Source organism: Arvicanthis niloticus, chromosome 3 (genome assembly GCF_011762505.2).
Source record: "Arvicanthis niloticus isolate mArvNil1 chromosome 3, mArvNil1.pat.X, whole genome shotgun sequence".
Classification (NCBI taxonomy): Eukaryota; Metazoa; Chordata; class Mammalia; order Rodentia; family Muridae; genus Arvicanthis; species Arvicanthis niloticus.
In genome coordinates this window covers 46,634,269-46,653,849 of record NC_047660.1, presented here as the reverse complement: position 1 = coordinate 46,653,849, position 19,581 = coordinate 46,634,269, and the positions used below count along the sequence as shown (strand labels likewise).

The window sequence follows — 19,581 nt, the reverse complement described above, 5'->3', positions numbered from 1 at the left end:
TGGCTTTGAGGTTTAAAATGACTCTTACCCTCCTGGTGTATCTGTCTTTGTTTTGTGCTTGTGTCTTAAGATGTGAGCTTTCTACATGTTCCAGTGTCATGTCTGTCTGCCTACTGCCATATTCCCCACCATGATGGTCATGGACTTTTAACATTTTAAAACTGTAAGCCCCCAATAGACTTTTTCTTGTATAAGTTGCCTTGGTCACAATGTCTTATGACAGCAATAGAAGAGTAACTAAGGAAAAGCCCAAGCTGACTTTAGACTTGTGACTCTCCTGCCTCAGCCTGAATGCTGGGATTACAAGTGTATGCTTCTATATCCAGTTTCATTTTTTGATCACATTTTAATAATTCTCATACTACTTGGCATTATTTTCACTATTATTATACCTTATGGTTATCTACTGTCTGATCTTTAATATATGATTATAATTGTTTGGGGGAGCCACTGAGTTATACCCATATAAAACAATGAACATAATAAATATGTCTTATAAAATCCAACATACTGTTCTTTCATGTCTCTCTTAATCTCCTTATGAGCCCCTATTCTGTGAGACATAAAATTGAAACTAGGCTAATTAATAACCATATACTAGTTTTGTTCAACTGAAAAAAGGCATATATCTCTTATTCTAACCCCTAAACTAAAACTATTAAACTTAAGAAGTAGGTGATGAATAATCTTAGTTGTTGACCTGACTACATCCTGAATCTACTAAAACTAAAGCTGCATGTGGTGGCGCATGCCCTTAATCTTTTTTAAACACTTGGGAGGCAGAGGCAGGCAGATCCCTGTGAGTTCAAGGCCAGCCTAGTTTACAGAGCAAGTTCCAGGACAGCCAGAGCTATACCGAGAAACCCTGTCTTGGAAAAATAAAATAAAATATAACAACAAAACCACAAACATCTGGCCACACCTCTGAGGGATTTTCTTGATCGGATCTTTTAAGATGAGAGGACTCAACCTAAACCTGGGTCACACTTTCTAGCAGCAGCCCACATAAAAGGACATGGAAGAGTAAGTTTTGGGTCTTGCCCACTTGCCCTTATTCATCCTGGCAAGCGCATCTACCCTGTTGCCAAGGCACTTCTTTGATGGTATTAGAGCCTACTTCTACATCCTAAAATCGACTAAACCAGTTGAAACATGTAGCCTCATGGACTAAACAACTACCAGATTCTCAGCCTTTCTTTTAAGAGACAGCCACTGTGGCACATTAACGAATGGAACAAGGCCTGGGTGACAGCATGCAAGCTTACAGCTTACTTTATCGAATAGTTGAAGCCTGCTGTTAAAATCTTAAGACCTACAGATGAGAATAGAAAATCTTTTAAAAATATTTCTGCTTAACTGAAAATGTACTTGGCCACCCAAGGGCTCTAACAGAGATGCACCAGGTAACACTGTTTTCATGCCCACTGAATTAAAAATCCATCAGCAGTATGAATTAAGGAAGAATTATGACTTTCAAGTCAGCATTTAAGAAACATGTAAGCCTATAGCTGCCATAGATATTGAACTCTTGAACACATCAATCTAAACCCAAACTGAAGTTGCTTTATTTCTTTTTAACTACATGCTTGGTCCCTGCATGAGTGTATGTGTGCTCATTCACGTATGTATGTATGAATGAAGGCCAGAGATGGACACCAGATATCTTCCTCTATTGATCTCTACCTTATTCTTCTGAGACAAGTTCTCCCACTGTGCCTGGAGCTGGCCATTTAGGTTACACTGGCTGACTACCAAGTCCCCAGGATTCATCTGTTTCTGTCTCTCAGCTTTGGGATTACAAACAAGTATTGCAGCTGTGTCAGTAATCAGGTAGGTAGGTGTAAAGGAAACAACTGAATTCTCATACTTGTATAGCCAACAATTTATCCACCGAACCACCAAGATGGTTTGTCTTTTAAGTACTAATCAAGTGCAAAATAAAATGGAAAGTTTGATTGAATTTGTTCTTGTAACAATTTCTGACGACTCTCACCCTCGCCTTCTCATTTCCCTCCCACCTCCAACACACACTCCCTCCTGGCCAGTCCCTTTCTCACACTCAAGCCTTTCTGTGTTTTGTTTTGTAACCCAGAATTTAGCCAGGGATGCCAGTGCAACATGAGTTTGCTACCATTTACTGGAGCATGGTGAACTCATCAGGGTACACCACTGAAGACAACGTCTGCCCTTCTCCCAAAATCCATCAGTAGCTCATATTTCAGCAGGGAGGGGTAAGGCCAAATAGGCCTCTCTCCGATCTATGACTGACTGCTGACAAGCCCAGTCCTGTGCAGGCACACTGATGCCAGCTGCTGCCACTGTTGAGATCATGATTGCATTGGCTGTGTCATGCCCACAAGGCAGCCTTTCAGGAGAAGATAGAATTTTGGGTTTTGGTGGGGTTTTTTTTGTTTTTTTTGTTTTTTTTGTTTTTTTGTTTTTTGGAAAAAAAATATGGGGACTTTGACTCAGTAAATTACCTTACATATACTTAATATGTATTAACTTATTTAATATTCACAATGACTCCAAGATCTGGAAATTAATTATAGCCTACTTTATGGATGAGAAAACCAAGGACTGGAGATTTTAGGTAGTTTGTTCAAGAGTGTGGAGTCACCACATGATTTATTTCAGACTGCTTATAACCCATCCTCTCTCTATAAACACCATCCACTTACAATGCCAAAAAGGGTTCCCCCAAGTCACTACATTCCTCTTGTTTCAGAGAACAGACAACTGGGACCACAACAGCTGCTTTGCAAACAGGTTCATTCTGTCTTTGCATTTGCTTCTCTGAACGCATTCCATTATTCTTAGGCCAACCCTCAACATTAAACACTCATGTATTGTAAGAAAGGGTCTGTTGAATTACAGCAGGACAAAAGAATAGTCTTCCACACCATCCAAAATGTGTCAAGTCCTAAAAGTAACACAAAGTCCTCTGTTGTCTTCCTCCCCACACAACCAGGAATGAATTCATATATTCTAATTCCTATCACGATCTTCACTAGGAAGTAATATTTTACATTATACTAGTTCTAAAGAAAGGTAGGAACAAAGCTGGGAAGAGAATGGGTAAGGCAAGAAAGCAGTCACATTTATTTGTATATATTTAATTCTACAGCCCAAAATAGTTTCTGCTACTAACGAACCTTAATACATGGCTGATGGAAATGTGAACTGGTCCAGCCAGCCTCACCATATAGCATATCCAGCTATACCACTCCTAGATATATACCCAAAGGGCACAAAGTCAGTACACTACAAATACCTTTGTATATCCATGTTTACTGGAGCACTGGTCACAGTGGCCATAGTATGTTTTCAGCCTATGTGTCTGTCAACAGATAAATGGATAAAGAAATAATATACATACATAGTAGAGTTTTAGTTAACAAAATCATGTTGTTTGCTGGAAACTGAGTCATCAGATTAAGAAAATTAAATCAGACTCAGAAATATAAACATCTTATATTTTCCCTTATTTGCAGATCCTAGATTTTACATACACACAGAAAGCTACTTATTTATTATATATGCTTAATGAGAAATCAGAAAGTGGACTAGGACAATAAAAGAGAAGGCCCATGTGGTAGAAGGGGAGAAAAAGAACTCTTCCAAGTTGCCCTCAGATTTGCATGGCCACCCTTACCCCTACCCATGTCATCCGCATAAACCAGTTTTTATTTATTTATTTTTTTTAAGGAATAATGGCTTGTCTTACAACCCAAGTACCTGGTTTGTATAAGCAAAGGAATTTTCTAGTTTAACTTTAAAAAATGGGCCTGGAGAGATGGCTCAGCAGTTAAGAGCACTGACTGCTCTTCCAGAGGTCCTGAGTTCAATTCCCAGAAACCACATGGTGGCTCACAACTATCTGTAATGGGATCGGATGCCCTCTTCTGGTGTGTCTGAAGACAGCTAACGTGTAACTTAAAAATCTTAAAGATTATCAGTGTGTGTATATATGTGTGGATGCATACCATGTGTGTATGGGGATGTGTACCTGTCACAGTGCATGTAAGAAGGCCAGAAAACAACATAGTGAAGACAGGTCTTTCCTTCGATGTTTATATGGGTCTTCAGGAACTAACTCAGGTCATTTACCAGCTGCCCCATTTCACTGGCCTTTCATTTTCATTAATATTTTCAATGTGTATATATGGTATACACACATATGTGTGCAAGTAACCACATGCAGAGACAAGAAAAAAGAAATAAGGTGTCCTGCTCTATCATTACCTTATTCAGGGTCTCTCATTAAGCCTGGAGCTGCCTGGCAGTCAGTGATCCTTCCATCTATTCACAGACACAGACACAGACACAGATACACACAGACACAGACACACACAGATACACACACAGAGTGTTGAGGTTATAGGTGCAAACGGTCACACCTAGATTTCCTTAAGTTGTGTATTGGGAATTCAAATTCAGATCTTCATGTTTGTGCAGCAAGCACTCTGACCCACTGAATTATCTCCCCAATCTCACTCCCCAAAGTATAGTTCTAAGTAAACTATAGTTTCTAAATAAAGTTTGTTGACTCTTGGTTGTGTATATTGACAAATTATACTGTTGAGGTTAATGTATTAACCTTGATCTTCAAAGTTTCTATATAACTCCCTATCAGTTAAGTTCTACAGTTTGCAATCAAGTTACAGAAGTAACGAGTCCATACTTCTAAGAAAGAAGGGGTCTTCTCCCTGAAGTTTCCAGGGACATTACTATTTGCATCAATTTTATTTTTTGAAGACTATTATTATTTTGTTATTATGCTATTTATTTTTAGTTTATGTGTATATGTGCATTGCTTGCATGCATATCTGTGCAGCAATGTATCTCTGGTACCCACAGACACCAGAGGAGGACATAAGATCCCCTAGAACTAGAGTTATAGAAGGTTGTGAGCCACGATGTGGGTGCTAAGAATTGAACCCAGGTTCTCTGGAACAAAAGCCAGTGTTCTTAACTTCTGAGCCATCTCTCCAGCGTGCATGCATGTCAGTTTAGGGGTACATACATGACTGCAGCTGCCAATCAACTTTAATTCTCTGGATCTGGAGTTATAGGTGGTTGTGAGCCACTTGACATAGGTGGAGATTCTCAGTAAGAACAGTAGTCAGTTACTCTTAAATGCTGAACCAACTCCATATGCCACCATGCCTGCCTCTATTTGTTTCACTGTTAAACAAAGATCATTCAAAGAGTAACCTGGAGACTTTAAACATACTACTTTTAAAAAATCTAAATTCCCAACTAAAGACACTTTTTCTTTGATAATCAAATAAAAAGAAATAAAGTACTAAGTAGTCTTAAAAGTTTGTAGATTTTTGACTCAGTAGATTAGCTTGTGAGAATTTATTCAAAGAAAGATATCAGAGAGCCATTAACTTAATTATTTACAATTAGCAATAACTTGCTTATGCAAAAATTATTCTTATCAGGATATATCAGCATAAACAAGTTAGCTAGGAAAAAACTACATACCCAGCAATTAATTTGTTTTTAAAACTCCAGTGGTTGTTACCACTAGAAACTCTATTTCCAAATAAAGTTTATGTATTTATATAATTTAACAACCTAAGAAAATTATCATGATAAAGCATTCATGAGGCCCTGAACTCAATCCCAGCACTGGATAAACCTCTGAGCTGGAGGACACACCCTGTAATTCACTCCTCAGGACACTGCTCAGAAAGTCAAGGTCACCCTTGGTTATGACATAATGAGTTCAAAGTCAGCCTGAGCTTTATGAGACCCTATCTCAGAAAAAAAAAAAAAGAAAGAAAGAAAGAAAGAAAGAAAGAAAGAAAGAAAGAAAAGGAAAGATATAAGACTCAAAAGCTCCTAGACAAGCTAATAAAAAGACAGAAGAACCAAATTAAAAATAAAGATGTAAAGGAGATTGTAACAGGCTCTGAGAAAATCCAGAAAGGAAACAGCTTCAAAAGCTTATATTCCTCCCTCAAACGCCTAGAAAATCTAGAAGACGTGGATAAATTCCTAGAGCTACATAAGCTACCAAAATTAAATAAAAAAGATATAAGTAAGAAAAATAGACCCTAGAAAGCAGTGAGATTAAGGCAGTATAAAAAGTCTCCACAAGGAGAAGCCATGGCCAGACGGATTCACCGCCAGTCTAGCAAACCTTTTAAAAAAGACCTATCACCAACCCTGTGCAAACTGTTCCTTATAATAGAAGGGAGCAGGCACTATTAAACTCAATCTACTAAACCAATTACTCTACTATCAAGCCCAGATAAGGATGAAACAACAAACAGAAAACCAAACACAAAATTCCCTACAAAAATTTTCAAAACAACAACAAAAAAACATTCTCAATACAATTTTTGCAAATCAAACTCATAGGACATAAAGAAATTCATCAACCCATGACCAAACTGGTTTTATCCCAGGGACACAAAGGTAATTCAACATACGAAAACTGATATTTAATATAACCCACTCATACACTTAAAGACAAAAATCATGATTATCTTAATATAAGCAGGAAAGGTTTTTGACAGTGTTCATCATCCCTTCTTGATAAAGTTCTAAAGAGGCTGAAGTTCCTGATTTATAAGTATGAGTACCTGAGTAAGATCTTCAGAGTGAATATAAAATAGAATGAATAAATGAATAAATAAATAAATAAATAAATAAGGCCAAGCATGTGGCCTATATTTGTAATCCCAGTATTAGAGAGGCAGGCAGAGGAAGATCTCTGGGGCTCAGTGCCCATCTAGACTTGTCTACTTACTGAATGACCTCTAGGCTTGTGGGAAACCTTGTCTCAAAACAAAAACAATGAAGAGAGGAAAAAGGAGGAAGGGTAGAGGCACCTAAAGAAAGGCATGCTGGAGGATGTCTTCTGGTTTGCACATGCACATGCACCCACACACATATGCATGCATACATACACACACACACACACAGAGACAGACAGACAGACAGACAGACAGACAGACACACACACACACACACACACACACACACACACACACACACACACACACGAGCCCTGAAGAAACTAGAAATAAAAGAAACATCTCTGGCTGGAGAGATGGCACAACCGTTAAGAGCACTGAGTGCTCTTCCAGAGGTCCTGAGTTCAATTCCCAGCAACCACACGGTGGCTGACAACCATCTGTAATGGGATCCAATGCCCTCTTCTGGTGTGTCTGAAGACAGCTGCAATGCACGCACATACATTAAATAAATAAACCTTTTAGAAAGAAAGAAAGAAAGAAAGAAAGAAAGAAAGAAAGAAAGAAAGGAAGGAAGGAAGGAAGGAAGGAAGGAAGGAAGGAAGGAAGGCAGGCAGGCAGGCAGGCAGGCAGGCAGGCAGGCAGGCAGGCAGGCAGGCAGGCAGGCAAGAGGGAGGGAGGGAGGGAGGGAGGGAAGGAGGGAGGGAGGGAGGAAGAAACATCTCAACACAATAAAAGCTACATACAACAAACCTATGTAAAACATTGTTCTAACCCGGGAATGACTGAAAGTATTTCCTCTAAAATTCAGGATGAGACAAAGGTACCCACTCTTACTGGTCCTACTCAATTATAATGCTTGAAGTCCTAGCTAGAGCAGCAAAACAAGAGAAATAAAAGGGAGACAAATAGAAGGGGAGGAAAGTATCTCTATTTGACAAAGGTATGATTCTGTATTTTAACGACTCCAGTAGAAAACTCTTAGATGTGATAAATACTTTCGACACAGCAAAATATAAAGTCAACAGACAAAAATAAGTACCTTTCTACATACCTTTAACTAACTTGCCAAGAAAAGAAATCAGTAGGAAAAGATCCCATTCCAAACAGCTTCAAGAGCATGGTGGTACACATCATTAATCCCAGCATTTAGGAGGCAGAGGCAGGACCTCTGTGATTCAAGGCTACTTGGTCTACATAATGAGTTCTAGATCATTTAGAATTACATAGTAAGACCTTGTTTCAAACAAACAAATAAACAAGACAAAAAATATTAGCTTTAAAAAAATGCCTAATAATTATGCTCTAATTGTATTTTGAGAGAAAAGTTTCATTTTAACAGGAAGGGTGATGTGTAGGAGGAGCTAAGGTGGGAGGAGTACTGAGAGGAAGAAAAGGAGTAAGAAGAGGAGAAGACGAAGGAGAGGAGAAGCTAGGTGATGAAAGAGAGAAAGAGGGGGGAGACAGGGAGGCAGATATTCATGTATCTCCACCAGTCAAAGATAGTTGTTATATCTAGGTTGGTCATTGGGTTACACCTCTGATTGAACAATTCCAAACTTATAACGCTTATGATTAACATTATTTTAAAAAAAATGTATAAATGCAAAAAGGAAAAGGGGGCATGGGATAGGGGTTTTCTGGGGGGGGGGGGAATGGGGAAAGGTGATGGCACCTGAAGTGTAAATAAAATATCTAATAAAAAAAAAGAAAAGAAAAGAGTAATTACAGAGAAAGACAAAAAAAAAAAAATGCCTAGGAATCAACATAACCAAAGTAGTAAAAGACCTCTGCAATAAAATCTTTAAAACCCTTAAAGAAGATGAAGATACCAGAAAATTAAAAAAAAACCAAAACAAACCAAAACAAAACAAAAAAAAAAAACAAAAAAACAAAAAAAACAAAAAAACCAAAATAGTCTTATGCTCTTGGATTAGCAGAATTAATACCATGAAAAGTTATATTACCAAAAATGCCTTCAGAATCAATACAATGGCAGCCCTATTTCTAGTGACATTCTTTAAGGAACTAGGATGTCAGTTGGTAATGTTAGTTTGAATTGCCGCCAACTTGACACAGTGTAGCATTACTAGAAGGGCGTCTTCAGGAGTTATATAGATCTGACTGCCTGTGGACACAGCTGTGGCAAACCATCTTGACTGCCTTAATTGCTGGGGGAAGACCTACCCAGTCTTTTAATTGAAATGGGAAGTTCCAGCCTGAAAGTAGGTAGCACCATTCTAGGGTTTTTTCCTCTGAACTATATAAGTAGGAGTAGAGAAAATTTTATGAGTACTGGGCATGCATGCATTTATCTCTGTCTGCTGTTTACTGTAGATGTGATTTGACTAGCTGTTTTAGTTTCTGCCTCTTTGACTCCCCTATTATGATAGACTATAATCTAGAATTGTGACTTAAAATAAACCTCTCTCTCCTAAGTTGTTTTTTGGTCAGGATATTTTATCACAATAGAAATGAAACTAGAGTATGACAAAATATCCTCAATAATGAAAGCAATCCTAAGCAGGTTATCAGAATAGTTGATTTTCAAGGTATACTATAAAACCATAGTAACAAAAACTGTATGATATTGGCATACAAGTACACAGACCAACAAAGAGAATTCGGAATTAAACCTATACATTTATAGCCACCTAGTTGTTGACACTGGGGGAAAAGGCCTCTTCAAATAATGCGGAGGTAACTGGCATCTACCTGAAGGAGATGTGTAACTCAATCCATATCTTTTGCCCAATACCAGGCCAGTGAGATTCTTTATTGGTTAAAGGCACTTGTTAAGCCTAATAACCGGTATCCAATTCTAGAACTCATACGGCAGAAGAACTGACTCCTGAAAGATGTCCTCTGACCCTGACACATGCACTGTTCCTGAGGGCATGTATGAACACATGATAGATAGATAGATAGATAGATAGATAGATAGATAGATAGGCAGGCAGGCAGGCAGATTGTGATTAAAAATAATACAGGGCTGAGTGTGGTGGGGCACACCTTTAATCCCAGCACCTTGGAAGGCAGTGGCATGCAGCTCTGAGTTAGAAGTCAGCCTGGTCTCAATAGTGAGTTTCAGGACAGACCAGGAAAAATATTTACCGACTACATATCAGATGGTATTAATATCTAAAACTGATAAAGATCCTCAAATTTTAAATATTATTTAAGCAAATCATTCACTCAATAAATAGGCCAATGAACCAACTGAACACATGATTCTCAGAAAAAGATATACATAGGAGTACTAAAAATTTGAAATGGAGAAATGCAACTTTAAACTGTTTTGAGATTCCATTTAGCCCAAATCAGCATGGCTCTAACATCTAAACAACAAATGTTAGCTAGCAAAGATGTGGGGAAAGAAGAACCTTATATACTGCTGGTAGTAAGGTAGAGTAGTGCAACCACTATGCAAGTCAGTGTGAGGTTACATAAAACTACCACTCCACTACTACATATATGTTCAAAAGACATCCTTGCACATCCATGTTTCCTGTCATACTACTCACACTAGCTAAGAAATAGAACAAGTGTAGATGTCCATCAACCCATGCACAGATAAAGAAAATCCAGTCCATATATATAAAATAAGAATTTATTCAACCACAAAGAAAAATGAAATCATGTTATCTGTATAAAAATGAATGTATCTGAAGGTCATAGGCTATACTAATCAAAATAAGTCAGACTAAAAAAAGACAAGTATGTTCTCTCCTATGAAGAGTCTAAATTTAAGTAAGTGTGTGTGTGTGTGTGTGTGTGTGTGTGTGTGTGTGTGTGTGGAGGGGGGGATAAGAGGAGAGGAAGAGACCTTTAAATAAAAGGGAAAAAGAGTAATAGCACAGGTGCGACACAAATGCAGGAGAAGCTGTCTAGAAGTGAAAGGGGACCAGCAAATGGAAGATAAAGGGATGGGAAAGGAGGGGGGAGGAGATGAACAGAGAAAACAATAATGATGTATTTGTACAAAACTGACACAATAAAACCCGTTACTTTGTATATCAATTTAACATGAAGTCAGCTCAATGGTTGAGGATATATGTCCAGCAAGCCTGGCAACTTCAGTTCAATCCCCAGAACTTCACTAAAAGTAGAAGGAACACACTTTCCACACCTACCACCACCATCATCGTTATCATCATCAGAATCACCACCACTGCCACTACCATCATCATCACTATCAGAATTTTTTTCATTTAAAATAAAAATTAAAAACCTAAGAAACCATTGAAATAAAAAGCATTTTAGTGCTATCAGAGAATACTCTTGGGTAGTGGAATTAATAACTTTTACTTTATATTTTTATTTTCTAGATTTTCCTTTTAAAGAATTAACTTTAAAAACATCCTTACCAGGATTCCATCCACAGATGAAACTTTCTCCCAAGTTAGCCAAGCTCTTTCTCTGACATGATTGGATACCTTTAACTTCTGACATAATGCAATAAATTCGGGTTCTTCAATTTCTTCAAACTCAAGCCTACAAATTAAAAAGTTACAAAACTGATACTTACACATCAAATCAATTAAGCAAATACTTGTTTCTACAGTTTGCATATATCAGCATAGGTTTGAAAGAGAACATCTCTAAGTGCTTTAAGGTCTTACTTTATCTTTGACAACCATTACACATTATTTAAACATATGCTTATCTTTTTTTGTGGGCTTTCCAAAATAAGACTAGCACAAAGTGAAGAACAGCTGCTAGCATGGTGAACCACAGATACTCGAGAGCAGCCAGACAGCATTGTGAGACAAAACAAGTGCACTAGCTAAAGCATGCTGGGAAGACAGAACAACTGTCACAGTGGAAAAAAAAAAAACAAAAACACCACAGTTAATCCATACATTCTCTCCACCTTTTTATATTTCATAATGATTAACTTGACAGAAATGATTGCATCACATATTTCAGTCCTATCTCTTTGACCTTTCATAACTATAAGTTTTTAATGGCTAATTCCTTTCAATCTGACATATAATAACACCACTATGAAGAGCAACTTAACTCTTGAAAATTTACTATGATCCTTCACAAAATATCTTATGTATGGTTTTACTGAATCCCCACATCAGCCACACTTGGTAAATATTCCCATCCATTGTTTACACATCTACCACGTTAGGGAAATTAAAGCAGTCACTAAAAGCATACCAAGTGAGAAGTACCCAGGTATGAACCCTGGGTCTTAACTCCATCCTCTATGCTCCTCACCGCTTTTCTAGCTGGGCAACTCCTTCTTCAAAGCATAATTCGTGTCTGCATATGTCAATAATGAAAGTGCTTCAATCTCCTAGTCTCAGCTTCCATTCCACCTGTAGTACTTAGGTGAGAGACAGTGTAAAAGAAGTAACACCTCAGCTGTCAGAGTAGACTTATTTGAGTGCAGATGGACTGGGCTGTATCCATCCCTAAGCTATTTTCTAAGCTTCAGACAGAGGTAGTCCTCTTATCCTTGCTAAGAACAGTGGCTGGCGCACTACATGACGTTTCAGATAATAAGGCAGTTTACAACAGTAGTCCTGTAAGATTATAATGGTGCAGAAACATCACTTAGAGGCCATCTTAACCAGCATAACATTGTGGCGCAATCCATTTGATACTTGTGCAGTTAGGAGATGCTGCCGTAAACAAGCCTAAATACATTGCTACTTGTAGGAAAGAATAATATATACAAAGACATGCAGGACATAATTCCTGAAGTGATTATGTTACCGGCTCATATGTTTACTAAACTATAGCTTTAGCATTATTTTACAGCATATTTCTATTATTAAGATATAAAGTTTACTGCCTAACAGGATGCTTTGTTACACTGGCAGCAGCCTTGTATCTGTAGCGTTTACCACCTCTTTTGATTGCAGCAAGACAGCATAAGGACTATCTATATATCATCGGTGTTTGTCTAAGTGCATTCTGCAATGATCACACAAAATTCATTTAATGGCACAGTTCAGAAGAGGTAGCAAATCCCTATCGTGAACACACGTGACTAAAGGTAATTCAGAGATCAACTGTAAGTGCTTTTAAGAACCTCTGTGGCAATGAGTAACCAAGATGAGACTATGTCTTGTATAGTTTAAACTTAAAGGAGAACTTTTGAAAATTCCCCAAAGTTAAAAGTATATAAAAGAGAAAGAAACTGGGTCTGTCTTTCCCCAGGCAATGGCTAGAACTTCAATGTGTACATTTACTCTATAAGAGCCAATAATATGTCCAAAGCTGTGTAGACAGCATGGAATCTTTTAGAATACATGGTACTGCTCTTTCTAAAGGGAAACTTCCACATACTGGTTACATCAGAGTTTAATTAGAAACAAAAGCAAACTCTTCCCCTGGAACAGTCTCCAAACATAGTTTTTATTTTGTATTTATTTTCTAAGAACATGATTTTTATTTGATCCATAAGAAAATCCATTTAATATGAATTTTAATAGACTTAGACAAGCAATTTCCAAAATGATTTCAGTCTCTTAGGATTTGACCTGAACTCTGTTAAGAGTCTGGGTCATACAAAGAGCCTTGATGCTCAATGAGAAGAAAGGAGTTTGGTACAGCCCATCAGGGTACTGAATGCCTACAATCCCAGAACTTGGGAGGCGGAGGCACGAAAACAGAGTTCAAGGCAAGTCTGGGTTAGAGTGGGGGGTGGTGTACAAAAAACAAACACAAAACCGGGACTTAATGATGGGCTAGAGACGGGAGGATGGTGAGAGACAAAAACAATTCCCATTCTACAATGGATCTATACTCTCAAAACTAGTGCTGACAATAACAACAATCATATTGTTTCAATTTCTGTTACTTAATCACACAGTAGCACAGTCAAGAAAAATGAAATGCTGAAATACAATAAATATCCCTCCGTTGTTCTTATTGGATCCACATGAACTTAAGTTCAGATTCCATTTAATAAACGGAGAGAAAAGTTCTTTGAGAGAACACAGTACCAAACACAAGACAAAAAAAAAAAAGGGGGGGAGGAGGGGGAGGCACCAGAATTCGTGTATGCTCAAAGTCAAAAGGCAAGAAATAATGAAGCATGCTGCGGGCCAATCAGCACGCAAGAAGAGTTCTACCCTGAAAAAAAGGGGAACAAAGTTTAGAAACTTCCAAGCCCTTGCATTTAAATGTCTTCTGAAACTTTTGCCCACATACCAGTTCTTCTAAGAGTTATGCTCCATCGGTCTCCACAGATGGCTTTAAATCCCCGGGGCCTCAAAGCATTGTTCTAAAGAAACCCCCACAAAGCCCGGGAGCTGAGGACCCTGTGAGCAATTGACACCCACGACCCTGCGCTTCGCCTACAAGGCTTTTCTTGGCCTCTCCCAGGACCAAGCTGCCAATGCAGCGCAAGCTCAGAGGGAAAGGCTCCCAACTGTTGCATCGCCGGACTGCAAAAGAGAAAGTCAACCCACCCCGGGGGTGCTCCGGATCTCCACGGGAAGAAAAAAAAAGAGGAAGAAAGAAAACAAACACCGGTCGACTTTTTTTTAAAAAAAATATTTATTTCAATTCTGTTTGCATCAGACGGGGGCTCTCCGGGACCCGCCGGCTCCGCGCCTGGGCGTCGCTGGAGTAGAGCCTGCACCTGTCACTTCGCTCGGGAGCAGGAGCCCCACCCGCCCGACACCTGTCAAGCCGCAGCCCAGACCCCTTCGGGATGCCCTCCCCGTCGCCCGCGAGCCGGGGACCGTGTCAGCGCGCCGCCGCCACTCCGCGGAGGTGGGGGATCAAGGGGACCCCGGGGACCCCAGGCGCCGCTCCTATCGCCAGTCCGGCCCCGCCGAGATGCGCCCGGCGACCCCGCCGAGATGCGCCCGGCGTCCCCGCGCCCTTCCCTTCCCTTCTCTCCGGCCCGCGGCGGCCGCGCTCCTCACCTGGCCAGGGGCAGCTCTTCGGGGCCGCTGTCCTGCGCGGGGTCGTCCTCCCGAGGCGGCGGCGGCGGTGGCGGGGGCTCGGCGGCCGCGGCTCTGCGCGGGGCTTTGGGCGGCATGACGCGCTGCGCGGGCCGGCGCGAGCAGGCGAGGGAGGCGCGCGGGGAGGCGGGCGCGCGCGCACGCCGGGCACGCCCCGTCCTCACCCGACTCCCGTTACAAAAATAATGGGAACCGTCCCCTGAGGAAAACCGGACGCGCCCGGCAACCGAGCGCCCGGGCCAACCGCGGGAAAACGTCACTTCCGCCCGCGGCGTCACGTCCGCGAGGCTCGCGGGCCGCGGGCGTCAGTGGGGAACCGGGGCGGCGGTGGCGGCAGCGGCGGGCGAGGGCGAGGGCGCGGGCGGGAAGCCGCGGGGAAGCCGCGCCTGCCCGGGCCTGTCTCCGCCCGCGTCGTCCCCGTGGGCGGCGCCAGCAGAGGCGGGGCGGGCTCGCTCCGAGGAGCCGCGGCCTCTGGGAGAACGCTGGACAGGGCGCGCCCCTCGACCGGCCCGCGCGGCCGGCAAAACAAAAACAAACGTGCCGGGCCAGTGGGAGGTGGGCTCGGCCGGGGTGGGCGGTCCCGGGTGGGGCCATTAGTGGCTTTCAGGAGACAAGGGAAGATGGGCGATGAACAGAGTGAAGTGTGGGCTTAGTCTTTTGATGTGGGAACTGGAGGCGCGGTCCAAGCGCGACCGATCTTAGCGGGAAAGTAGCTTTTGAAAACCAGTTTGCCAGGCGGACCCGACTTTGAAAAATCGTTTACCAAATCGTTTGAAACGAAAGCAGAAACCAGTTTGCCGTGTTGGTGCGCACGATCCGACCTCCTTTCATAATTGTTTCTCAGAGACAGCCGGTCAAACTGGGAAGGTCAGCATTCCACTTTGTGTGTTGGAAATGGGAGTTCGGGGAGCTAATTTGCCCGTGTCACGTAGCAGGTCGGTGGCAGAGGACTCGAACCCAAGTAATATTTGACTCACCATGTCACCAACGCAGACACCGGAAAAGAGCATACTAGAATTACCGCCACCAAAAGCTGGCTCAGCAACTGTAGCTTTTCTAGTTACAGTCTTTACATGTCAGTCAACATAATTTTCTCTTTGCCAGTCCTTATTGGGGGTTGTCACACAACTCCCTAATTGAAGTCCTGTGAATAAAATACAGTTGTTGTTCTGATGTAAACTATCTTGGAACAGCTGAGCAAGCACTGAGGAAGCAAGAACTTAATTGGGTAGGTTGCAAGCCTGGACTTAACTCTCTGCCTTGACGTAAGATGTGTGAAGGATCATGGGCCTCCTCCAATTGTCCGTCCTGCCTAACTAGAAGCCTTCTAGAGACCAAATGTTTGTCAGGAGGTAGAGCCCCCAGGCCCTGATGCAGCCACGGAGAATGAATGGAATTATAATAGCAGTTGAGTTCACCTTTTCCCAGATCTAGGCAAGCGCTCAGGCTACACACAGTCTAGGTTTGGGGAAGATAAAGGTTAGACTGTGGGAGCCTGATAAAATGATACCGAAATGATAGAGTCCTGTCTCCTAATTATCAGAGACTGTGACACTTGCCAACTCATGCCACCTTTGGTAATTTGTGGCAGGCTACTCTTGGGGGTAAGGCAGAATGTCAAAAGAACCTGGGTCCTCAGACATGTAACAGAGCTGGTGATTGGTCATCTCTGCTGGTACTGACCTCAAATCAGCTGATGGTCAGCTATTTGTGTCAGAAGTCATTGTAACTAATATTTGCCCCATAATTTCCTTTCAACGTACGGCTCAAAGTTGAACCTGACCTAGTAGCTCAGGCCTGTAATGCTCTGAGGTTAAGGCAAGAAAATCCTAAGTTTAAGACCTGCTTGGCTATAGAGTTGGCTATAGAACTCCAACCTGGGCAACTTAGTAAGCCTGTCTTATAATAAAAAGTAAAAAGTCTGGGATATAACTTAATAGTAGAGTGCTTACCTAGCATGATTCCAGTACCCAGGAGCGGGCGTGCGCGCGCGCGCGTGCGCGCGCGCACACACACACACACAGAGAGAGACAGAGACAGAGACAGAGACAGAGAAGAACAAAATTTCAGACATCATTACAGCCTTAGAATCTAAGGCACTGGCCACATGAGAACATAGGGCAGCCAAGGAAACACAAGAGAATTATATTAACTCTCCATGTGTAGATACGGCTGTTTTATTTGAACCTAGTTCATCAATGCTATTGCAAATGAGATTTTTCAATTCTTGATCACGAATATGAAAACCTGTTTCAAAAAAAAAAAAAAAAAAAGGCACAGGGCCGGGAACGTAGCCCAGTAGAGGGGGTGCAGAGGGGATTTGGTGGTGGAGAAGGAGAAATGAAGATGAGGAAAGAATTTGAGAAAACATTTAAAGTGTTTTTGTTAATGGTAGTTTGACACATGGAAACATCCAGCCGCCTGGTTATTGGATACCTTCTTACTCACACTCTAGAGGTCCTCAGGTGGTCTTCAGGTTTTGTGGGGTGTTGTTGGGTGGTATAGCTGTGCTTTTGTCACATGCCAGGGAAACTAGAAGGTGAGTTTGTCCCTTGCTACTCAGAATAAGTTGCAAGCTGTAAGAATGTAAGTATTTATTGTTATTTTAAAAGTCCTTCTTAGTGTTTAACTGAGCCTGGTTTTGAAAATTCACAGCTAAATTAAGGAAGTAAAAGTTTTGTCATTTCTTTTGGATCTTATAGTAGTTTTTTTAAAAAAGCCTGTCTCACTTTGTCAGTAAAAGACACACATCTGTAATGCATTAGTAACAGTAGTAGTAGATTTCACAATAGTCACAGAAATTATTCTGAAGAATTATAAAGCCCTATGGGTTTCTCCTGACTTAACTGAGAACTGTAGTCTCTCATTTATTTAGTAGGAGGCCGAGACAGAAGGATTCCACATTCAAGGCCTGCTTGGGTCCAAGAGTGAGTTCACAATCAGACCCTCTCTCAAAATAAAAATGTTTTTAAAAAACGGGGCCAGACTGGGGATGTAACTCAGAACACTTGTCTAGTGTGTATGAGCACCAGGTTCACTCTCCAGTACTACAAAATAAAAATAAATTCAGTCTCCCGCTTATTGGAAGCCATAGCTCTTAGCGATGACAACAAAGGTATCAAATGTGAATGATAAGTATATGTCTAAGATAGAAAGAAATTAGTTAAGAATTTGCTAACCATTTTGAATACTTAGTTTCCACCAAAATAAGCTTCACAACAAAAATTCACAAGCCCAGACCAGGCCAGAGACCCTGAACTCAGAAATGCACTTGTCTCAGCCTTCTGAGTGCTGGGAGGAAAGCTGAATGCCATCTGGCCTAGCCAGAATCTCTTTCTTTCACTGTAAAATAATTAAAATAGTGCTTTAATCCTGTGAGCCTGTTTTTGAAACAGGATGCCAATAAAAGACTAAGAATAACATTTTAAAATAAAGCATTGCTTCCTTCATTGTGGATAAAAGTTTATTTCCAGGGGGCTGGAGAGATTATTTAAGATCATTACTGCTCTTGAAGAGGACCCAGTTTCAACTCCCAGCACCCACATAGCAGCCCATGGCTATTACAACTCCAGGTCTAGGGCTCCAGTGCCCTTGTCTGGCCTCCACGGGCGATAAGCATGTACGTGGCACATAAACATACATGCAGGAAAAACACCCACATGCGTAAGAAAAATTTTAAGTTTATTGACTGAAGTATCTTCTATGGCCTTCATACTTGAGAGAAAGGTTTCTGTAGTATCGATTGTGTTATTACAATAAAATATAGAAACAATTTATAGTTAAGCATTGCCTTCAAGTAGCATGTCATCAATCTAAGCAACCTAAATGTTGCTAAAATATCTGGTTTAACAAGCGAGGAACACAGCTCACTTCTCACATTGTCTGCATTTATCTGTATGGACATATTAAATAATGTTGTTTTTTAAGTTCTCTTCTTCCCATTTTATGTTTGCCCCAGTTTTATTTGTTGAATGTAGTTTTATTTCTGGTTAATCTGAGAAAAATCTAAGTTTATATTTAGTGTGTCCTTATTATTTGTTTTCATTTTCTTTTCCTGGCAAGTCTTTGTGGTTTTCTGAGACAAGATCTCATGCCATAGCCAGAGCTGTCCTGGAATTCACTGTGTAGCCCATTGTCTCAAATTCCTGGCAGTCCTCCTGCCTCAGCCTCCCAAGTGCTGGAATTATGCCCAGTTTAACAATTTGTTTTTATTTCACTTTCCAAAAGTATCAGTTCAAGACAACTGGGGTGGGGGTTTAAAGGAATGAACAGTTCCTGCACAGAGAGTATGGGAAACAACTGGCCTCTGAAGAACTTCTGTTCTCTTGTGGTGGACTCAAGACCAGGAATGGCTTCCCTTATGTGTGCACTTCTTAGATTCTTTCAGGTTTCGAGAGAGGAGACCTGCTACTTTTATCTCCATTACTTACGGGCTGGTGGTGAGCTGGGATAGGGTAAAGGGATGGGGGCAAAGGCACAGGAGCCCTTTCTGAGTCCTCATGTACTCTGTGATGACAGCTGGCACTCAGCCATTCCCCACCCCCACCCTGTCCTCACCATGCTGAATGTTATTCTTCATCTCTTCATAGTTGTTGTGCCCCTAGCCAACTCCCCAACCATGCCACCAGTTCATACACCTCAGTAGAAAAAATAGGATTGATTCTCCTTCAGAATTATGGTTTCCATCAGCAGGACCTATTGCATCATTTCCAAGGCTCTAGAGAAAATGAAAAGATAGAATCCCTATCTAAAAATTACTAAGAGGGCTGGAGAGGTGGCTCAGAGGTTAAGAGCACTGGCTGCTCTTCCAAAAAGCCAGGTTCAATTCCCAGCGCCCACATTGCAGCTCACAACTGCCTGTAGCTCTAATTTCAGGGGATCTGGCACCTTCACAGACATACATGCAGGCAAAACACCAATGCACATAAAAAGTA

General features: G+C 41.2%; 1 protein-coding gene across 3 annotated transcripts in view; it reads right to left on the bottom strand.

Moving 5' to 3' along the window:
* Rb1 (RB transcriptional corepressor 1) overlaps positions 1 to 14,860 on the bottom strand; it is a 140,005-nt gene extending 125,145 nt beyond the window's left edge. Inside the window, exons 1-3 of one of the 3 annotated variants that reach the window (XM_076930734.1) lie at positions 14,609 to 14,860; positions 11,081 to 11,207; positions 3,275 to 3,340 (exon numbers count right to left, since the gene is read on the bottom strand). In XM_076930734.1, the coding sequence (XP_076786849.1) occupies positions 3,275 to 3,340; positions 11,081 to 11,207; positions 14,609 to 14,724 (309 nt within the window). In that variant the 5' untranslated portion in view covers positions 14,725 to 14,860. The remainder of the gene's footprint in view (positions 1 to 3,274; positions 3,341 to 11,080; positions 11,208 to 14,608) is intronic. The other 2 variants (XM_076930735.1, XM_034497700.2) reach the window with 2 other exon arrangements.
* Between the last annotated feature and the right edge of the window lie 4,721 nt (positions 14,861 to 19,581).